Source organism: Leptopilina boulardi, unplaced genomic scaffold (genome assembly GCF_019393585.1).
Source record: "Leptopilina boulardi isolate dan_hultmark-lab unplaced genomic scaffold, ZJU_Lbou_2.1 LbouV2_318, whole genome shotgun sequence".
NCBI lineage: Eukaryota > Metazoa > Arthropoda > Insecta > Hymenoptera > Figitidae > Leptopilina > Leptopilina boulardi.
This window is the reverse complement of record NW_026137883.1, coordinates 711,944-729,098: the sequence shown is the minus strand read 5'-3', so window position 1 is coordinate 729,098 and position 17,155 is coordinate 711,944. Positions and strand designations below refer to the sequence as shown.

At 32.3% G+C, this 17,155-nt stretch overlaps 5 protein-coding genes across 5 annotated transcripts; 3 read left to right on the top strand and 2 right to left on the bottom strand.

Moving 5' to 3' along the window:
• Positions 1–2,658: 2,658 nt before the first annotated feature.
• LOC127284140 (histone H4) lies at positions 2,659–3,050 on the top strand. The gene has a single exon (XM_051309441.1). The coding sequence runs from the start codon at positions 2,694–2,696 to the stop codon at positions 3,003–3,005; it is 312 nt and encodes a 103-aa protein (XP_051165398.1). The 5' UTR covers positions 2,659–2,693; the 3' UTR covers positions 3,006–3,050.
• Positions 3,051–4,425: 1,375 nt separating this feature from the next.
• On the bottom strand, positions 4,426–4,894 carry LOC127284139 (histone H2B). The gene has a single exon (XM_051309440.1). It carries the CDS (start codon positions 4,823–4,825, stop codon positions 4,454–4,456), a length of 372 nt encoding a protein of 123 aa, XP_051165397.1. The 5' UTR covers positions 4,826–4,894; the 3' UTR covers positions 4,426–4,453.
• A 212-nt stretch (positions 4,895–5,106) lies between these two features.
• LOC127284135 (histone H2A) lies at positions 5,107–5,494 on the top strand. Its single transcript, XM_051309436.1, has one exon. The coding sequence runs from the start codon at positions 5,114–5,116 to the stop codon at positions 5,486–5,488; it is 375 nt and encodes a 124-aa protein (XP_051165393.1). The 5' UTR covers positions 5,107–5,113; the 3' UTR covers positions 5,489–5,494.
• Positions 5,495–12,521: 7,027 nt separating this feature from the next.
• Positions 12,522–14,630, top strand: LOC127284127 (uncharacterized). The gene is made up of 5 exons (XM_051309426.1): positions 12,522–13,019; positions 13,502–13,627; positions 13,751–13,839; positions 13,914–14,016; positions 14,127–14,630. The coding sequence occupies exons 1-5, from the start codon at positions 12,719–12,721 to the stop codon at positions 14,480–14,482; spliced, it is 975 nt and encodes a 324-aa protein (XP_051165383.1). The 5' UTR covers positions 12,522–12,718; the 3' UTR covers positions 14,483–14,630.
• On the bottom strand, positions 14,625–16,863 carry LOC127284126 (putative nuclease HARBI1). The gene is made up of 4 exons (XM_051309425.1): positions 16,481–16,863; positions 15,865–16,151; positions 15,002–15,599; positions 14,625–14,925 (listed from the first exon to the last, which is right to left on the bottom strand). Exons 1-4 carry the CDS (start codon positions 16,690–16,692, stop codon positions 14,895–14,897), a joined length of 1,128 nt encoding a protein of 375 aa, XP_051165382.1. The 5' UTR covers positions 16,693–16,863; the 3' UTR covers positions 14,625–14,894.
• Between the last annotated feature and the right edge of the window lie 292 nt (positions 16,864–17,155).

Sequence of the window (17,155 nt, the reverse complement as noted above, 5' to 3'; positions counted from 1 at the left end):
AAGTGTGCCACACGATGTTATAAAATAATGCTCACTTCCCTCGAAAAGCATTTCGCATCTTTGCACTTTACTCTTCACCCAATCAAAGCGATATATCCAATCTCCCGGACTTTTTTCTCTCCGATTCTCCCACAATTATCGCAGGTGACCTCAATGCTACAAATACAGCTTGGGGATGCCTCCGAAATAATAAAAAAGGAAACACTCTATTAAGAGCCTCACTGCGACATAATTTCAATATCGAAGTCCCTTCAGAACCAACTTACCACCCTTCTTGTCCCCGTTACCAACCCAGCATCTTAGACCTCTTTTTGACCAAAAACATCATTCTGGACAAAGATCCCTGGACACTTCCTGAACTCAGTTCCGACCACTCACCAGTTTACCTTGAAATAACAGGGAACCCATCTCTCTCTCCTCCTATAGAATCAAAAATCGACTATACCCATTTGAAATACATCCTAGAAACTTCCTCTTTTAAATGCCCTTCGATTAAATCCAAGACTGACTTAGACACTGCAATTGACTCTCTAACTACAGAAATTCAAACTTCAGTCAAACTTGCCACAACAAATATAACTAAACCATCACAAAGAGACAGATCATCACCCTACATTCTTCGTCTCATCAAAAAGAAAAATAAAGCTCGAAAAAAATGGCAAAAATTTCGCCTCTCATACCACAAACGCCTCCTCAACTCATTACAAAGAGAACTAAAAGCCTCCCTAAACTGCTCTATCAAATCTTCCTTCGAATCATTCATAGCTGAAGCCGAACAACACCCCAAAAGCTGTTGGAAAGTTATCAGATCTCTTCGAAACAGGAAAACTCACCTTCCACCACTCAGCAAGGATGGCAATACCTTCTCTCTTGATGAAGATAAAGCCAACATTTTTGCTGAATCCCTTAAAAATCAATGCTCCCCCTTTCCAAGCCTCAAAAAATTCACCTCTTTTCATAAAAAAGTCTCAAACATAGTCTCCAACTTCACAAGCCTCGACAACAACTTCCCTCCCACCTCTCCCAAAGAAGTTTTTAATTCAATTCGCCTTCTCAAAAACCGTAAAGCCCCGGGCAATGATAACATCAACAACAAAATACTAAAGATTCTCCCTCGCAAACACCTAGTCGCCATCAGCAACATAATAAATGCCATGATGCGTCTTCAATACTTTCCTCTTGCTTGGAAATCTGCTATTGTCATATTTCTACCAAAGCCAGGAAAATCTCTCAGTGACCCCGCAAACCATCGTCCAATCAGCCTTCTATGCACATTAAGTAAAGTAGCAGAATCCATAATTCTTTTTCGCCTCGACAAATTTATCTCACAAAACAATATCCTTCCTGACTTTCAACACGGTTTTCGCAAAAGCCATGGCTCAGCCCATCAACTCCTACGCGTTTCTGAATTCATCGCTGACAACCTCAATAAAAGCAAACATACCTCCATGCTCCTACTAGATTGCAAACAAGCGTTCGACAGAGTTTGGCACGACGGACTCATCTTTAAACTCATCAAGCTCAACTTTCCACATTACCTCATCGGTCTAGTAAAATCCTTTCTCACCGACAGAACCATCAGCGCCCGTGTAGGCAAATCTCTCTCAAACACTCACTCAATCACCTCTGGAGTTCCTCAAGGGTCCAAACTCTCACCTACACTCTTCAATCTATATTGCTACGACATCCCCACAGATGATAAAATACTTACTGTCCAATATGCCGATGATATTGGCTTCCTAGAAACATCCAAAGTCATCCAACATTGCACCTCTCACCTAAACAAATTTATTCCAACTGTTTTGGATTGGTATTGGAAATGGCGATTCGACATTAACAACACCAAATCTGAAGCAGTCTTCTTCTCTCGCCGTATGCGCTCCCCTCCAAATCCTATAGTAAAATCTCTCCCAATTAAATGGAGCTCCTCTGCCAAATACCTTGGTGTCATCTTCGACAAGAGATTTACCTGGTCCAAACACATAACCTCAGTTCGCAGTAAAGCCAATGGCGCCTTCATATCGCTAAAACCTTTCTTTAGCAACCCTCACGTCTCCCAGTCCACAAAAATCCGCGCCTTCAACGCTATCATCCGTAGCATATGTACCTACGCAATCCCCATCTGGGGCTCTGCCACCCCACAACAGTTAACACGATTACAAAAGACATACATGCGCCTCCTGCGCTCTGCCTTAAACTTCCCCTGGTTTATCCGAAATCAACAAATCCTGAAAGAAACAAACCTCCCATCCATTTTTACTGCCGCCCAAACATACTCCAAAAACCTTCGTCTCTCCATAGAAAACCACTCAAACCCAACTATCAACTCGCTCGTTCACTACAAGAGCAAGACCACAGACCGCTTCAGAAGGCCTTGCCTTCTCATCTCTCCACATTCTTCTTAAATTCACAATATTCGTGCTTCGCTATATGCGTCAACGCCCATGTAGCCTCAACTACATCGGGTATCCTCCTTCTTCTTTGGTTTATAACCTTTGGTTGATAACCACTGAGATGAGTTTTTAGTCGGTATGCACATCAAGTGAATCCGGCATTACCCAATTCCACCGGGTGTCTTTAGAAGATTTTCTCATCTCTCCCCACTTCCAAAAAAAAAAAAAAAAAAAAATCGAAAAGCATTCTCAGTTTGTTCTTCGTTTGAGTTTGACGTACGAACTTTATTATCTGCAAAAATGACTGGTCGCGGAAAGGGAGGTAAAGGTTTGGGAAAAGGAGGAGCAAAGCGGCATCGCAAGGTTTTGCGTGATAACATCCAAGGTATCACCAAGCCAGCCATCCGTCGTTTGGCTCGTCGTGGTGGAGTGAAACGTATCTCCGGATTGATCTACGAGGAAACTCGTGGTGTTCTCAAAGTGTTCCTTGAGAACGTGATCCGTGACGCCGTCACTTACACCGAGCACGCCAAGAGGAAGACCGTCACCGCCATGGACGTCGTCTATGCTTTGAAACGTCAAGGCCGCACTCTTTATGGTTTCGGCGGTTAAATATACACGTCATCATCATCATCTGCATACAATCGGCCCTTTTCAGGGCCACTAAATTTTTTTACGTTGAAATTCTTTTTTTTAAAACATATTGTCAAGATATAAAGATAGTTTTGTGTTGATAATTGATTTTATTAGTGGACGTTAGTTAGGCAAGACAATTTAAATTTGATCTGTAAAGGTAAAAAACTATTCAATAAAATTGAAAAGTATATGTAGTTTACATTCTTGTTCATTGTATCTGAAGACATTGATTTTTTCGGGTCTACATGGAGTTTGGTTTTTGGTCGTTCTTCTTCACATCTATGATGACACTAATTGTAATCTACTAGGCAGTAAGTGTAGAGGCAACACGTCAATATCTCCAATTACGATATATATCAATGTACTACATTTTAATATTAAAGTTTGTTAAGAATTTGTTTAATAATTAATTTTACTGTCTCTATATTTTATTCTTCTTAAAATGAAACTATCGAGATATTCGTAAAAACCATGACCACTTTTAAAGAATTCAAGTTGAAATCGAAACCTTTAAAGATCATAAAAATCTACTTGAGAAGATTGTAAATTTTTTCTCTATAGAACACTACTGCCCTACAACGAAAGAAAACACATAAGCCACATTGTCGCTTCAGTCGCTCTTCTGCAGTGTTTATATACAGAACTCGACCAAAGCGACAATGTGGCTTATGTGTGTTCTTCCGTTGTAGGGCAGACTGAACATGTGTTGACCAGACGTGACACGGTACCGAAAATATATAGAAAAGTCACTGAGTATGCAAATAATGAACGTCATATTCTGTTTTGTGTATAACAATCCATAACTAAAATACATGAGTATTACTTCTTTCTCACGTTTTTTGGGGTTTTTCCAAAACAAGGATACTCAAGCATAAACTGCATATATTGTTGTCATAAAACACAGAAAAGTATTTTTGCCCTGCAACATAAAAAAAGGTTACTGACTTTGACTTTGAAAACCATATTTATTTATCATTGAGAGTTGTACATTAAAGTTATACAAAAAATTTCTTAATTCTAAGATATATATTCAGCGCCTGTTATTTTAAGTAACTTATCTGAATGTTTTTTATTTTATTAAAGTTTATATATTTAATAATATTTATATATTCTTTGTTTGGGTAAAAAGGTAGAATAATTCAAAAACCCCATTTGAAAACTAAAAAAGGTTACTCGTTCTCGAATATACCTATACAGTACCTGAAATCCTTGATAAAAATAGCTTTTCACCGCGAGACAATTATTAAAGTAATTTATAGTTAGCAATTTAGCACAAAATGTATTATATTTTAAAATATAATGATGGAAAAAATAAATAAACTGCTTATATTGGCTTAAAATGTTAAAGATAAAATTAATTCCTTCGTAAAAAAATTTGTTGGCCCTGAAAAGGGCCGATTGTTTTCGGAGAGATCAAGATTGATTTACTTGGAGCTGGTGTACTTGGTGACAGCCTTGGTGCCTTCAGAGACGGCGTGTTTGGCAAGTTCACCAGGAAGGAGAAGCCTGACAGCGGTTTGGATTTCCCGGGAGGTGATGGTGGACCTCTTGTTGTAGTGGGCCAAGCGGGAAGATTCGGCAGCGATACGTTCAAAGATGTCGTTGACGAAGCTGTTCATGATGCTCATGGCCTTGCTGGAGACTCCAGTGTCGGGATGAACTTGTTTCAACACCTTGTAGATGTAGATGGCATAGCTTTCCTTCCTCTTGCGCTTCTTTTTCTTGTCAGTCTTGGTGATATTTTTTTGAGCCTTGCCGGCTTTTTTCACAGCTTTTCCACTTGCTTTAGGAGGCATTTTGGATATTCAGAGACAAACACGTGTAAACTCAATGAGAATACGGAGTGAATTGATGCTCGGCCCACAAACCGGGTTTCTTTTATGTTCTGTCGCAGTGGATATGCTACATTGTGATTGGTTCGTGCACTCGTTGTAAATGCCCACCTGTCACAGTATTGTGGTAGAAGAATAGTGGTGGGGGACCCTAATGGAAGTGCATAAATAGTCGATTTTACTGAAATTTTTGTATTAGTCATCCAACCTTTGAGTTGTTCGTTTCGTTGCTAACTAAACTAAATCGAAAAAATGTCAGGACGTGGAAAAGGAGGCAAAGTCAAGGGAAAGTCAAAGACTCGTTCCAACAGAGCTGGACTTCAATTCCCAGTTGGTCGTATCCATCGTCTCTTGCGCAAGGGAAACTACGCTGAGCGAGTTGGTGCCGGAGCTCCAGTCTACCTCGCAGCAGTAATGGAATACTTGGCTGCCGAAGTTTTGGAATTGGCAGGAAATGCCGCTCGCGACAACAAGAAGACCAGAATCATCCCCCGTCATCTCCAACTTGCCATCAGGAATGACGAGGAATTGAACAAACTTCTTTCTGGAGTAACCATCGCTCAAGGTGGTGTTCTTCCCAACATTCAAGCTGTGCTTTTGCCCAAGAAGACCGAAAAGAAAGCTTAAATTTCTGCTCACATCCTCTCTCAAACAATCGGCCCTTTTCAGGGCCAACAAATATTTTTTACGTGTGAATCTTGAGTTCTTTGCAATATTTTTTGCATTATAATACAAGTAGTAGATTGTGTCAATATTTATATTGCAATTGACAAACTTTGGAATGCTTTGTTTTCAAAGCTCAATAACTTGAAATACTTTATAACTGTTTAATTTTACTAACCTATATATTACAGGAGAGATGTATGCAGCTTCAACATTGCCTAAGAAAGTAGTAATTTTTTTCAAGAATAAAAAATTTACTACAATGTTAAATGTCTCCACCTGCATACATCTCCTGTACGTATAAAAATGTATACCAGAGCGACTCCACGACAACCGATCTCACTTATTTTTGTTAAATTTTTATGAAATTGATAATTTGGGTTCCTTTAAGGGTTAAATTAAGATCCCAAGTATTTTTAAAAAATTAAAAATATTGAAAATATAAATTTTTTGTAATTTTTTTTTTTTTTTGATTTATTATAACATTCGCAAATTTTAACCAATGGAGATGGATTTTTTTTAAATTACTCGTAAAAAGATGCTCTTTTAAGAAAAAATATTTTTAAAAAATTATGAAATTTTAATTGTTTAAATAAATTGAAAAGTATATTTTCGATTTTTTTAAAAAAAAATTCATGAACATTCTCTACAATGTCCTGAAAATTTTAAGATTTTGAAAAATATGGTATATCTCATATAGTTTTCAAGAAATAACAATTTAAATTGTATAATTTTTTTTATGAAAGAGCATTTTTTACGAGTAATTTTAAAAAAATCATCTCAATTGGTTAAAATTTGCGGATGTTATAATAAATGAAAAAAAAATACAAAATAGTATACATGTTATTATTTATTAATAACTAGGAACTTTGTCGGCCGACTACGGTGATAGTGTGCATTAGCCAGGTGCTCTCTAAATCTGAAACAGTAGAAATTTTACTAATTCAATCAGTACTTTTCATTTTAACTGAAATTTCAGTTATTTTTTGAAATTTACTAATATAATTAGTGAATATGCAAGCAATAGAAAATAACTTATGTAAATCAGTAATTTGTATATAACATAACCTTTAAAATTAACTATTAAATCAGTAGATTTTGTGGCCGCCGCCATATATTTATATTACTGATTCAATCAGTAATTGATATTTTACTAATTGAATCAGTAAATTTCTACTAATTGTCAGTTGCTCAATTCTCGCTATGACAATTAGTAGATTTCTACTGCTAATCAGTAAAATATGACTGATTCAGATTTAGAGAGTGAGCAATTCCATGGGATGTGATCACAAGAATTTTTGATGATTGGAGCAATTTTATTGAACCCTTGTGAATATGTTCGTTTATTTGTACAGAATGAAAGCATATTCACAAGGTTTCAATAAAATTGCTCCAATCATCAAAAATTCTTGTGATCATATCCCATGGAATTGCTCAAGTATCTTATTCAATTCTTTTCAAGTTTTCTTCTTTTTCCTTCTTCGTGGAGGATACTATACAGTCCTTGAAATTTAAAAATGTATAGAAATGCATAAATGAAATTTTTCTTTATTTAGAAATGTCATATATAACATACCCAATTTTAAATCTGCTACCGGCACAGTATTGTCTAGGTCCGTCAAACCAGCACCTCCACAATTAAAATTTAGAAATCGGACTACACTAGATTTTTGGGCTTTTTTAGGGCTATTTTTGGGCCCTATTAAGAAATTTTAGGCTCTTTAAATTTTTCCAAAAATTTAATTTTTATGTGGAGCTGCCCACTTACGTCAAGCTAGCACCTCCACTATGTAAAAACTTAAAATTAAAAAAAATCAAATACACTATATTTTTGGGCTTTTTTTGGGCTCTTCAAAAAAAATATTCCCGATTTATAAAACTCACCCCTTCATCAAAAACCAACCCCTTTAATATCAGCAATTTACATTTTCAAGGTTTCCAATTAATAAATTCATCGGATTATTTTAAACCTCGTTACTCGGGGGGTTTTCGAGGTCGCTGATTACGAATCTGCATTCCTTTTTCAAAAATTCAAAATGGCGGATCCAATATGGCGGACGAATTTTAAAAAAATTCATCGGATTCGTTTAAACCTCGTTAGTCGGGGGTTTTCGAGGTCGCTGATTACGAATCTGCAGTCCGTTTTCAAAAATTTAAAATAACGGACGAATTTTAAAACAGCCATCCCGATTTTTGGGCTCTACCCCTAAAGCCAAAAACCACCCCTAAACTTCAAAACATGTGTATATTTTGAGCCATTTACGATATTTTTTATTATATCTTCTGCTAACTGATTCCAACATTTTTGGGCTCCATTTTTCAGAATATTTAACTTTGCAAATTTCTATTTGTCCAAATAATTAACTTCCCGAATCTCCAGTTGTCAAAATATCTAATTTATCATAATATTTAACTTCCAAAATTCCAATTGTCAGAATATTGAACTTGACGAAACTCCAGTTGTCAAAATATTTAACTTTCCAAATTAGCAGTTGTCAGAATATTTAACTTCCAGAATCGTAATTATACCTGAGTAAATTTCCCCTCGATGAATAGTACGGTAACTTAATTATAATGTAATGTGCGAATTTTGTGTATAGAAGAATTATTAACATAATTGAACAGCCGGATCAAAGAAGGACACATAACTCAATTATAGTAAACATTTTTTTTATCTAAATTTGCAAGTATTTTTTATTTACATTCATTTGGGGCATTCCATGGGAAATTTTCATTCAAAATTTTTTTTTGTCCGAAACATTTTTTTTCGAAATCTATATGAAAATTAAGGAAATACGTATTTTTTTTATTTTTTTATTTGATGAAAATGAAGGAAGTTATGATTTTTTGAAATTTAACTTCAACGAAGGAAGTGTCTTTTTGGAAAATTTTTTAATCTATTGTACTAATAAATTAAAAATTATGATATACAGGGTGTTCCAAAAGTATGGAAACTTGCAAATATCTCGAAAAGTACGAATTTTCTCTGTAAATCTGAATTAGTAAAAATGTTTACTAATTTGAATTAGTGACTCCCTTTTTGCTTCTGAATTAGTAAAATTTTACTAATCATTAGTTAAATTTTACTAACAATTAGTAAAATTTAACTAATTCTAAAGCAAAAAGTGAGTTACTAATTTAAATTAGTAAACATTTTTAGTAATTCAGATTTAGAGAGTTTGTAAAAAATGTTCAAGACAAAAGTTGTTCCAAACAAAAAGATGTACATTTTTGAAACTAAAAAATTGGGCCCGGAGCCCAATGTTGGGCCCTTCAATGGAAAAAGTGGTTTTCTTAAATGAGACCACTAATTTTCAGTATCAATGATTGTAGGGCCCAACATTGGGCTCCGGGCCCAATTTTTTGGTTTCAAAAATGTACATCTTTTTGTTTGGAACAACTTTTGTCTTGAACATATTTTACAAAAATTCGTACTTTTCGAGATATTTGCAAGTTTCCATACTTTTGGAACACCCTGTATATGAAACTTGTTCATTTTTTTCTCAAATTTTTCAAATATGTGCTCGAAAATAACGTACCTATACAGAAGCAACAAAAAAGTTGAAATTAATCTTAAAAAGTGAGTTTTATCAAAGAGACACTATCGATTAAAAATTTTTTTTTTTGCATTACAATCTCTGATGACTGAAGAATTTTTTCCCTTATCTGCAGATAGTATACTAAAAGTACCATTTTCGCATGAAAGTAGTGAATGGAATTATGAATGAAATTATCATTCCTTATATAGTTAAAAAATACCTATACATGACTTACAAATAATAAAAACACCATTAATTTTTTTTTAGAAATTAAAAAAATGTTATAAATAATAACAAGCAAAGATAAATATTTACGATACATATAATAAATTAAAAGAATATATTTACTAAATGTAAAGATGGAAAAATATTGATATTGTTTATTAATTCTTCTACACAAAATTCACTCACAATATATTTATTTCTATACATAATAAAATTAACATTCACAAAAAATAAAAATAATTGTTCATTTGCAGTGAAACTAAAACAATTTATTTTTAAAAATAATATTTATATAATGTCACTTTTAATTTTTTGACATTTTTACTTTTAAAACGAGACGATTCTAAAAATAAATATTCAGAAAATTTTAATGACAAACACGCATAAATAAATCATTTCTTCGAAAACTATAATGCCACTTATTTTTTAAAATAATATCATTTAGATTAATTTTTAAAACGAATATAAAAATTGTCAACGTTGTTATTTTTTATTATCAGTTAATATGTTAAAATGTAACATATGTCATATTTTTGTTGCAAAAAGGTTACAAAATAACGTCCTGAACCTTATAATTTGAATTATTAATAAATTTCATGTAAGAAAAAATATGTCACTTTATTACGTTTAATAAACTAAGAAAAATATCAATTAATTCGTTTCAATGCAATGAATAAAAATGCATAAATAGTAGTTCATTAATATTATTAACCGGAAAAAATACGTATTATATAAAAAAAATAAAAATGTTAATTTTTTTTAAAACAAACAGTGATATACTTAAGTACCGTCAATCCACGATTTTAAGTTTCTATAATAGATGCGTCAAAAATAAAAAATTTTTTCGTCCAACTTATAGAAACTCTTCAGAAGGTTAAAAATTTTTTTTCTCTAATCCTGAATTTTAAAACGTTTTTGTATGTATGATTATTCCGGTTAACAGTGAGTAGTCAATATGTATGTAAAATGTAAATATAATACATATAGGTAGGTAAATAAATTCATTTCAATGTAAGGTATACGTTTTTCTAATAAACAAAATTAAATTTATAGAGAATAAAAGATTTTTTTATTATAAATGTATTTTTAAATACGAAGTGGCTAGTCGTCCGTCTAGACGGATACGAAATTACTGCTAGTCGTCCGTCTAGACGGATAAATATTTTTGTCCGTCTATTATACTGGCATTACTGTTAAAAGTATCAGACAGTATCCGGATGAAATAAATGGATTAAAATTTGTCCGTCTACTCTTAAGAAAATAATTATTAATAATAAGTCACGATCCAACTAACAAGGTCCTGCCACGCGCCTTTAAAAAACTCATCCAATTGGATTCAAAATAAAAAAATAAATATTTATAAGAAATAGTTACTGCTAACCGTTAAAGGTAATTTTATTATAAAAAATCAAAACTATATACATTAAATTGAATATTTTACTAATTAAAATATTAAGGGGTTAGACCACTGTAAAGACCGAAAATCAGACCCATTTTTAAGATTTTTTTTCAAGAACAGAATTAAAAAATCAATTATATATTATTTTTAAGTACATATTAAAATTTAATTTTAATACATTAAAAAATTATTTTCATAAGGTAAAACAATTAAAATTGCGGCAAAGACAGTCGATCTACAAAAACCCTTTTTTATGCAGAAGTGTAAGGCCGGTAGAAAATCTTTTTCAGTTTTTGACTTAAAACAAAAAACCAAATTTTTTTCTTATTTTGTAATTCAAAATCTATAGAAGCTTTTAAAATTTTTTTTTTATATTTTTAAAAATCTTTTTTAGCTAGCCATTTTTGAGTTATGAAATTTTCAAAATTGCAGAATTTTCATGACTTTTAATTTTTGAATGCTCATAACTTCTTTAAAAATGCATCAATTTTAAAAGTTTTTTTTCAAAATGTATGTTTTTAAACGTACTTTAAAAAAAATGGAAATTTTTTTCAAATAATATTACTATTAAATTTTGAAGTTATAAAGATAAAAAGTCATTTTTCTTAATTGACGTAGTGATAGATTTTTTTCAAAAATTTTCAAAAAAATTACTTCCTTTTACGAAAATTTTAAGCCTAGTCTGATCGTGGACTAAGACTAGGTATTTTGATTCGCTGATTACGAAAATCTTAGTAGTATCCTTACCCGACAAAAGGTATAGATCTTATTAAAATACTTTTTTTATATCTTATGAATTTTTTTAAATTTTTTGTATATTTTACCCAATAAAGGAAAAAACCATAAACTTTAGGACATTTTTTATGGTTTTCACCATAAAAATCAAATTTTCGGGTATTGTCACTAAGATTTTCGTAATCAGCGCATCAAAATACATAAAAGTACGTAGTATAAAAACCAAAAATATTTTTAAAATATTCAAAAAATTTTGAAAAATTACGAAAATATTGTAAAAATTGTTTGCCCACGATCAGACTAGGCTTAAAATTTTCATAAAAGGAAGTAGTTTTTTTGAAAAAATCGATCAGTACGTCAATTAAGAAAAATGACTTTTCATCTTTATAACTTCAAAATTTAATGGTATGTAATATCATTTGAAAAAAAATTTCGATTTAAACTTTAAAGAGTTTGAATTTCGCGCTGAATGTTTATATGTATGTATATTTATATAAATATATACGGGTAGACGGACAGTTTTAACAAAAAATATTTCATCCGTCTACTGTGCCAGTAAATACTGGCACTAGACGGACAATTTATATTATCCGTCTATAGACGGACAATTTAAATTCATCCGTCTAGACGGACTACTAGACGCAGCCTTTTAAATATGGAAACAAAAGTTTTTTTTTGTGTTTACTTTATAAAGAAAATGACGGTTAACATTATCAACAAGTAATTATAAAAATATAAAATGTAGAGATAAATTGAATAAAAAAATGAAAAGAATAGTTACCAGTAATAGGAGTAATTTCAATCGATTCTGTTTGAGGATTATCCTTTTTCGTGGAACTAATTTCATTTTTGCTTCTAAACACGGTTTCTCGGATTTTCTTCTAAAGTTGTTCACCCCCGAAAGTTTAAAATAATACTGTTCAGGTTCACATTTCACAAATCTTTCGAGTGTCAGTGATGAAGGCCCAAAGCAAAAAACCCCCACTTTTCTATCCCTACTTCCAACATTTTATTAGCATAGGGGAAGGACCAATCATCGTTTCACAACTTTTCCCCTAAAATGTATGAGTTAGGGCCAGTTTCACCAACGGTCGGTTAACCTCGGATCAACTAACCTAGTTCATCTCTTGATCGTCAGAGTTGATCGCTCGTACGTTTCACCAGTCTAATCGTAGTTTAAGGTGATCGCGTTTAGTTAATCCATACTTCCTAGCATTCCCTAGCCGTTTTGCCGCCTGAATTCAGTTTTGTGTTTATACAGTGTAACATTGTATAATTATATTTTTTGTTAAAATAATGAATTTTAAAGTTCCAATGGATAAAAAAATCAGGACTAGAGAGCCCAATTTGCTCAGTAGCGAGCGAGAGGCTCTGCTGACGATAATCCAGGATCATCGTCATATAATAGATTGTAGGAAAACTGATGGTGTCAGTTTAGACAGGAAGAAAGAGGAATGGAGAAAGATATGTGATAGATTTAATGTGATATCGGGCATACATCATCGAGAAGCTAGTTTTCTCAAACAGTCGTGGGAAAATATTAAAAAGAGAGTCAAGAAAGATGCTGCAGAAAGAAAACTGCAAACCTTCAAAACAGGTTTGTACATTTCATAACCTCAAAGTTACACGTTAGATTTGTTTACTAATTGCAATAGAAATTGACACTTCTGAATATAAACAAACATACTGAATAAATTAAAAAGAAATAAAAACTGATATGTTTCGGAAATTAATTAATATCATTAATAATAATTAATACCTTTCTTTGTGTTTTTGCAAAATGAAAGTTTTTGTTTTATTTATTATATACACTTGATTCAGACGAATGTGTTTTATAATTAAAATTGTAATTAATTTAAATCTAAAGTGTACTGAAAGTATAAACAGTATAAAAATTGTTCTTTAATTTGACTTTTATGTAAAATAAAATATGTTACATAAAATTATTAGGATGGTTTAAATGCAGAATAACATGAAATCACAGGGTTTTTTGTAATAAATATTTTGCTTATGTATGTATGTATATTTAATAACCTCAAAGTTACAGGAAATACTAAAGTAAAATTTTTTTCAATGTAGGTGGTGGTCCCTTTAATAAACCTAAAGAAGATCCTGAAAGTGACAGAGTTCTCGGTTTGCTGCAAGCAACAGCTTCAGGATTCAACAACACCTATGATGGAGATTCTTCATTTTTAACGTCACCTTGTAAGTTTTCAACCTAACCTCGTTATTCACAAAAACAAATAGATAAAAAAAAAGAAATAGATTTATTAAAAATATTTTGTATTTTATTATGAATAATTATAAAAATTAATTTATGTTATGTAGTCAAGTCTAATGCCGAAATATTGGACCCATCTGCATTTGAAGATGATGAAATGCAAGAAAGCAACGCAGATGGCGAAAAAGATGAAGAGGTAATGACAAAATATAGTCATGAAATGAAACGTTTGACTTTTGACAAGAAATAATATCTAATCTTTGTTTCCAGACTGAAACTGTGAAGGATTGGTCTCGATACACCCCCCAGATGCTACGACAACCGATTAGCCAGGCTCTGAAAGTTGATTCTACAAATGACAAGCAATATCATGGTAAGATTAATAAAAGGAAAGAAATCGTATAATTTACAAATAATCTTTATTATAATCAATAATATCGAATCTGGTAAACCTAATTTTAAAAAAATTGGCTTACGTTTCAGAGTATGTACCATCTGAGGAAACCACACAATCAACCACACTATCAACACCGGAAGCAGGAAAAAAAATGTCGTTCATTTCTGAAAGAATGAGCAGAAGGAGGCCGGTGCTTCCGAAAAAAGTAGTTGATCCATCCACGAATGAGGCTAAAATAAAAACTTTAGAAAGTACCTTAAGAATCGCCGAGGAGCAACACGAGTTGAATATGCTGCACATAAAAGAGGAGCACAGCCTTAAAATGCAGATCCTACAAGAGCATTTATGTCAGGAAAAATTGAAAACTCGCATCCTGAATGCAGAGATGTATGAAAAATGCGATAAGTCGGACATAGAATGGCTAGATCCAAACATGGAATAGTCAATGAATTCAGTTTGGAGTAAAAGAAACAGACTTTATATCTGTTTCTTTTTCTCCAAAATAAATTTTCCTGTCGAAAATTTGTGTACCCAAGGTGTGAACGTTTTGTGACTTAAATTGTGTGATAAATAAAGCAATAGAAAAAGTTATCAAATGGCATTTTATTTAATAATCCGGTTCTTAAATTTACATTACCCGTTGAATGACTATTTAATTATTATTATTAGCCACAAAATTATAAGAAAAATATTCTTTATATTTACAATTAGTATTTCATATTATGGGCTTCATATGAAATTTTGAAAATCCAAATTAAATTCGATTAATGTTACAATCACTTGGAAGTTCGTAAATGTTATGTACAATTCTTGCGGTACTCCTTAAAAGCACGGATTTACGATAACGTTTAACATTATCGTGCTCTTTCATTATTTCTTGCCATTCTGAAAAAATTTATATATTTTACTACAGATTTTTTCCTTTTGCAGTACAAAAATATATATAAAAAATTTATAATACCTTCCAAAGTAATTTTCTACAAGATTTAGTCTGTCTTGGTGGTTTTGATGAACCCTTCTTCCTCCTTCAGCTTGAACGAGATTACCCATCTCACCCTGTTGCATTAACACATCCCACGGAGCAGGAATATTTAGGTCTGGATCATCACGTGGTAATCCTTCACCTGCTCTCCTCAAGATATTGTGTAATACAGCTGTAGCAACTATAATTGGAAAGGTTTTCTCCCAATGAACTTGCATTCCTAATGCCATTGCTGGAAATCGACGTTTCCAAATTCCAAATGTCCTTTCAATTGGATTCCTTGTTCGTATTTGAGACTCATTGTATAATTGCTCCTGAGGAGTTCTTGCAGTATCCAAGGGGGTCATCATGTATGATCGACATGCATAACCAGAATCTCCAACGAGCACACTATTTTCAAATCTTCCTTCCTCAAATAAGGCCCGGCGATAGCAGTTGTTAAAAATTGTACTGTCATGTGAACTTCCAGGCCACCTCGCCACAATATCCAAGAATTCTAAATTCGAATTACAAATCGCCTGAACATTCAGTGAAAAATATCCTTTGCGATTCCGAAATATTTCTGCATTCTGACCACCTATTACAAACAATTCCAGAAGCATGTTAAAAAATTTTTTTAAATTAGCACACTGCAAAATGTTGAAGTATTCAATTAATAAAAAAAATTTATTTTAAAGATAGATGTTTATAGAAAACAAAAATACATTTCTTTGCATTTTCTTCTAAACAAATACTTATATTTCGAAAACAGTAAACTTTTTTGAAAGTTCAACAAGTTAATGTTGTAAAGAATTTATTTTTTATTAAAATAAGCCACTATTAGTGAGTTGATAAAAATTTACCTGGAGATTTTATTTTGATGTGGGTACAGTCAATTGCGCCTATCACTTTTGGGAAACTTGCAATCCTATAAAATCCAGCTTGAGTCCTCATTATCTCGTTGTTTCTTTCGGGAAATACAATATGTGTTTTGTAGAGAGAGGCTATTGCACCACTTACTCGATGCACAATTCTATGAGCCGTAGACTTACTGAAGCCACCAAAATCAGCTGCGGATAGCTGATCTGAACCAGTCGCATAGAATCGCAAAGCACACAGTAATTGATTCATCGGAGACACAGCATGATTCCTGATATAACGGAAAATGTAAATAATTTACATATATATGTAAATATATAAATTCTAAAAATACTTTAAAATTGTTACAAACATTATAATGAATTAATTTATGGCAATTTATGGTAAATGTTAAAACAGAAATTGGAAAAAAATATACGTTTTAAAGAAGAACTAATAAAGTTTGCTTAAAATTGCAATTAAACATTTATACAGAAATACGCACTAATATCAATAAAATTATTCATAAAAAAATAATACATTTTTAGGTTAGGAACAAGTTCCCTCATTTTCCTCATTTATCCGCTTGAATTAATTATCATACACTTTATGGATAAATACCTGTCAGTTGGAAATTCCAATTTATCTTCTATTTGCGATAAAACATCTAGAGCAGACTCCTTGGAAAGTCTAAATCGAGTTTCAAAATCTAAATCGTCAAAATCATCAAAATGTTGACTTCGCTCACGAATCCACCTTGGTCGACGCACAGGAACGTTATCTTCATCACTAGACGAATCAAATGCTACATCAAACAATCTCCGGACAGCCATTTTTATATAAATATATTTGTTTCTGAACTGCACTGCACTTTTCACACCAAAATATTATAACAAACAAAAGTACACAAGAGAATAACAAAAACGAAAGGCGGAATGACAGGTCGGAAGTCTTCGTGCTTAGGTTCGGAAGAGTTCGGCAAATTAAACATGGATCAACTCTCTTAAACCGCCAAAATCGACCGTTTAAGAAATGAACTTAGTTCAGCCGAGTTGAACGTAGTTTTGTAGATGGTGAAACGTGCGCGGAGACTTGATCTCGTTCAACCTCTACTATGAACGCGTTCAATGCTTGAACTCAGTTGGTGAAACTGGCCCTAAACCTCTTACAAACATTTAAATATCTGAAACAATTCGATCTAATAAATTCAAAGAAAATTTGATTCTTTATTTAAAAGAAAAAAAAATCTGTTTTAAAAATAAAATAGAAGTTTTTACATTTTAATCTTTAAACGTA

What these genes read in the sequence shown, in the direction of transcription:
- LOC127284127 (XM_051309426.1), top strand. Translation starts at nt 12,719, where the DNA reads ATGAATTTTAAAGTTCCAATGGATAAAAAAATCAGGACTAGAGAGCCC. An exon ending in ACTGCAAACCTTCAAAACAG is followed by an intron (nt 13,020 to 13,501) that starts GTTTGTACATTT and finishes TTTTCAATGTAG; the next exon opens with GTGGTGGTCCCTTTAATAAA. An exon ending in ATGGCGAAAAAGATGAAGAG is followed by an intron (nt 13,840 to 13,913) that starts GTAATGACAAAA and finishes CTTTGTTTCCAG; the next exon opens with ACTGAAACTGTGAAGGATTG.
- LOC127284140 (XM_051309441.1), top strand. Translation starts at nt 2,694, where the DNA reads ATGACTGGTCGCGGAAAGGGAGGTAAAGGTTTGGGAAAAGGAGGAGCA.
- LOC127284139 (XM_051309440.1), bottom strand. Translation starts at nt 4,825, where the DNA reads ATGCCTCCTAAAGCAAGTGGAAAAGCTGTGAAAAAAGCCGGCAAGGCT.
- LOC127284135 (XM_051309436.1), top strand. Translation starts at nt 5,114, where the DNA reads ATGTCAGGACGTGGAAAAGGAGGCAAAGTCAAGGGAAAGTCAAAGACT.
- LOC127284126 (XM_051309425.1), bottom strand. Translation starts at nt 16,692, where the DNA reads ATGGCTGTCCGGAGATTGTTTGATGTAGCATTTGATTCGTCTAGTGAT. An exon ending in CATCAAAATAAAATCTCCAG is followed by an intron (nt 15,600 to 15,864) that starts GTAAATTTTTAT and finishes TGTTTGTAATAG; the next exon opens with GTGGTCAGAATGCAGAAATA. An exon ending in GTAGAAAATTACTTTGGAAG is followed by an intron (nt 14,926 to 15,001) that starts GTATTATAAATT and finishes AAATTTTTTCAG; the next exon opens with AATGGCAAGAAATAATGAAA.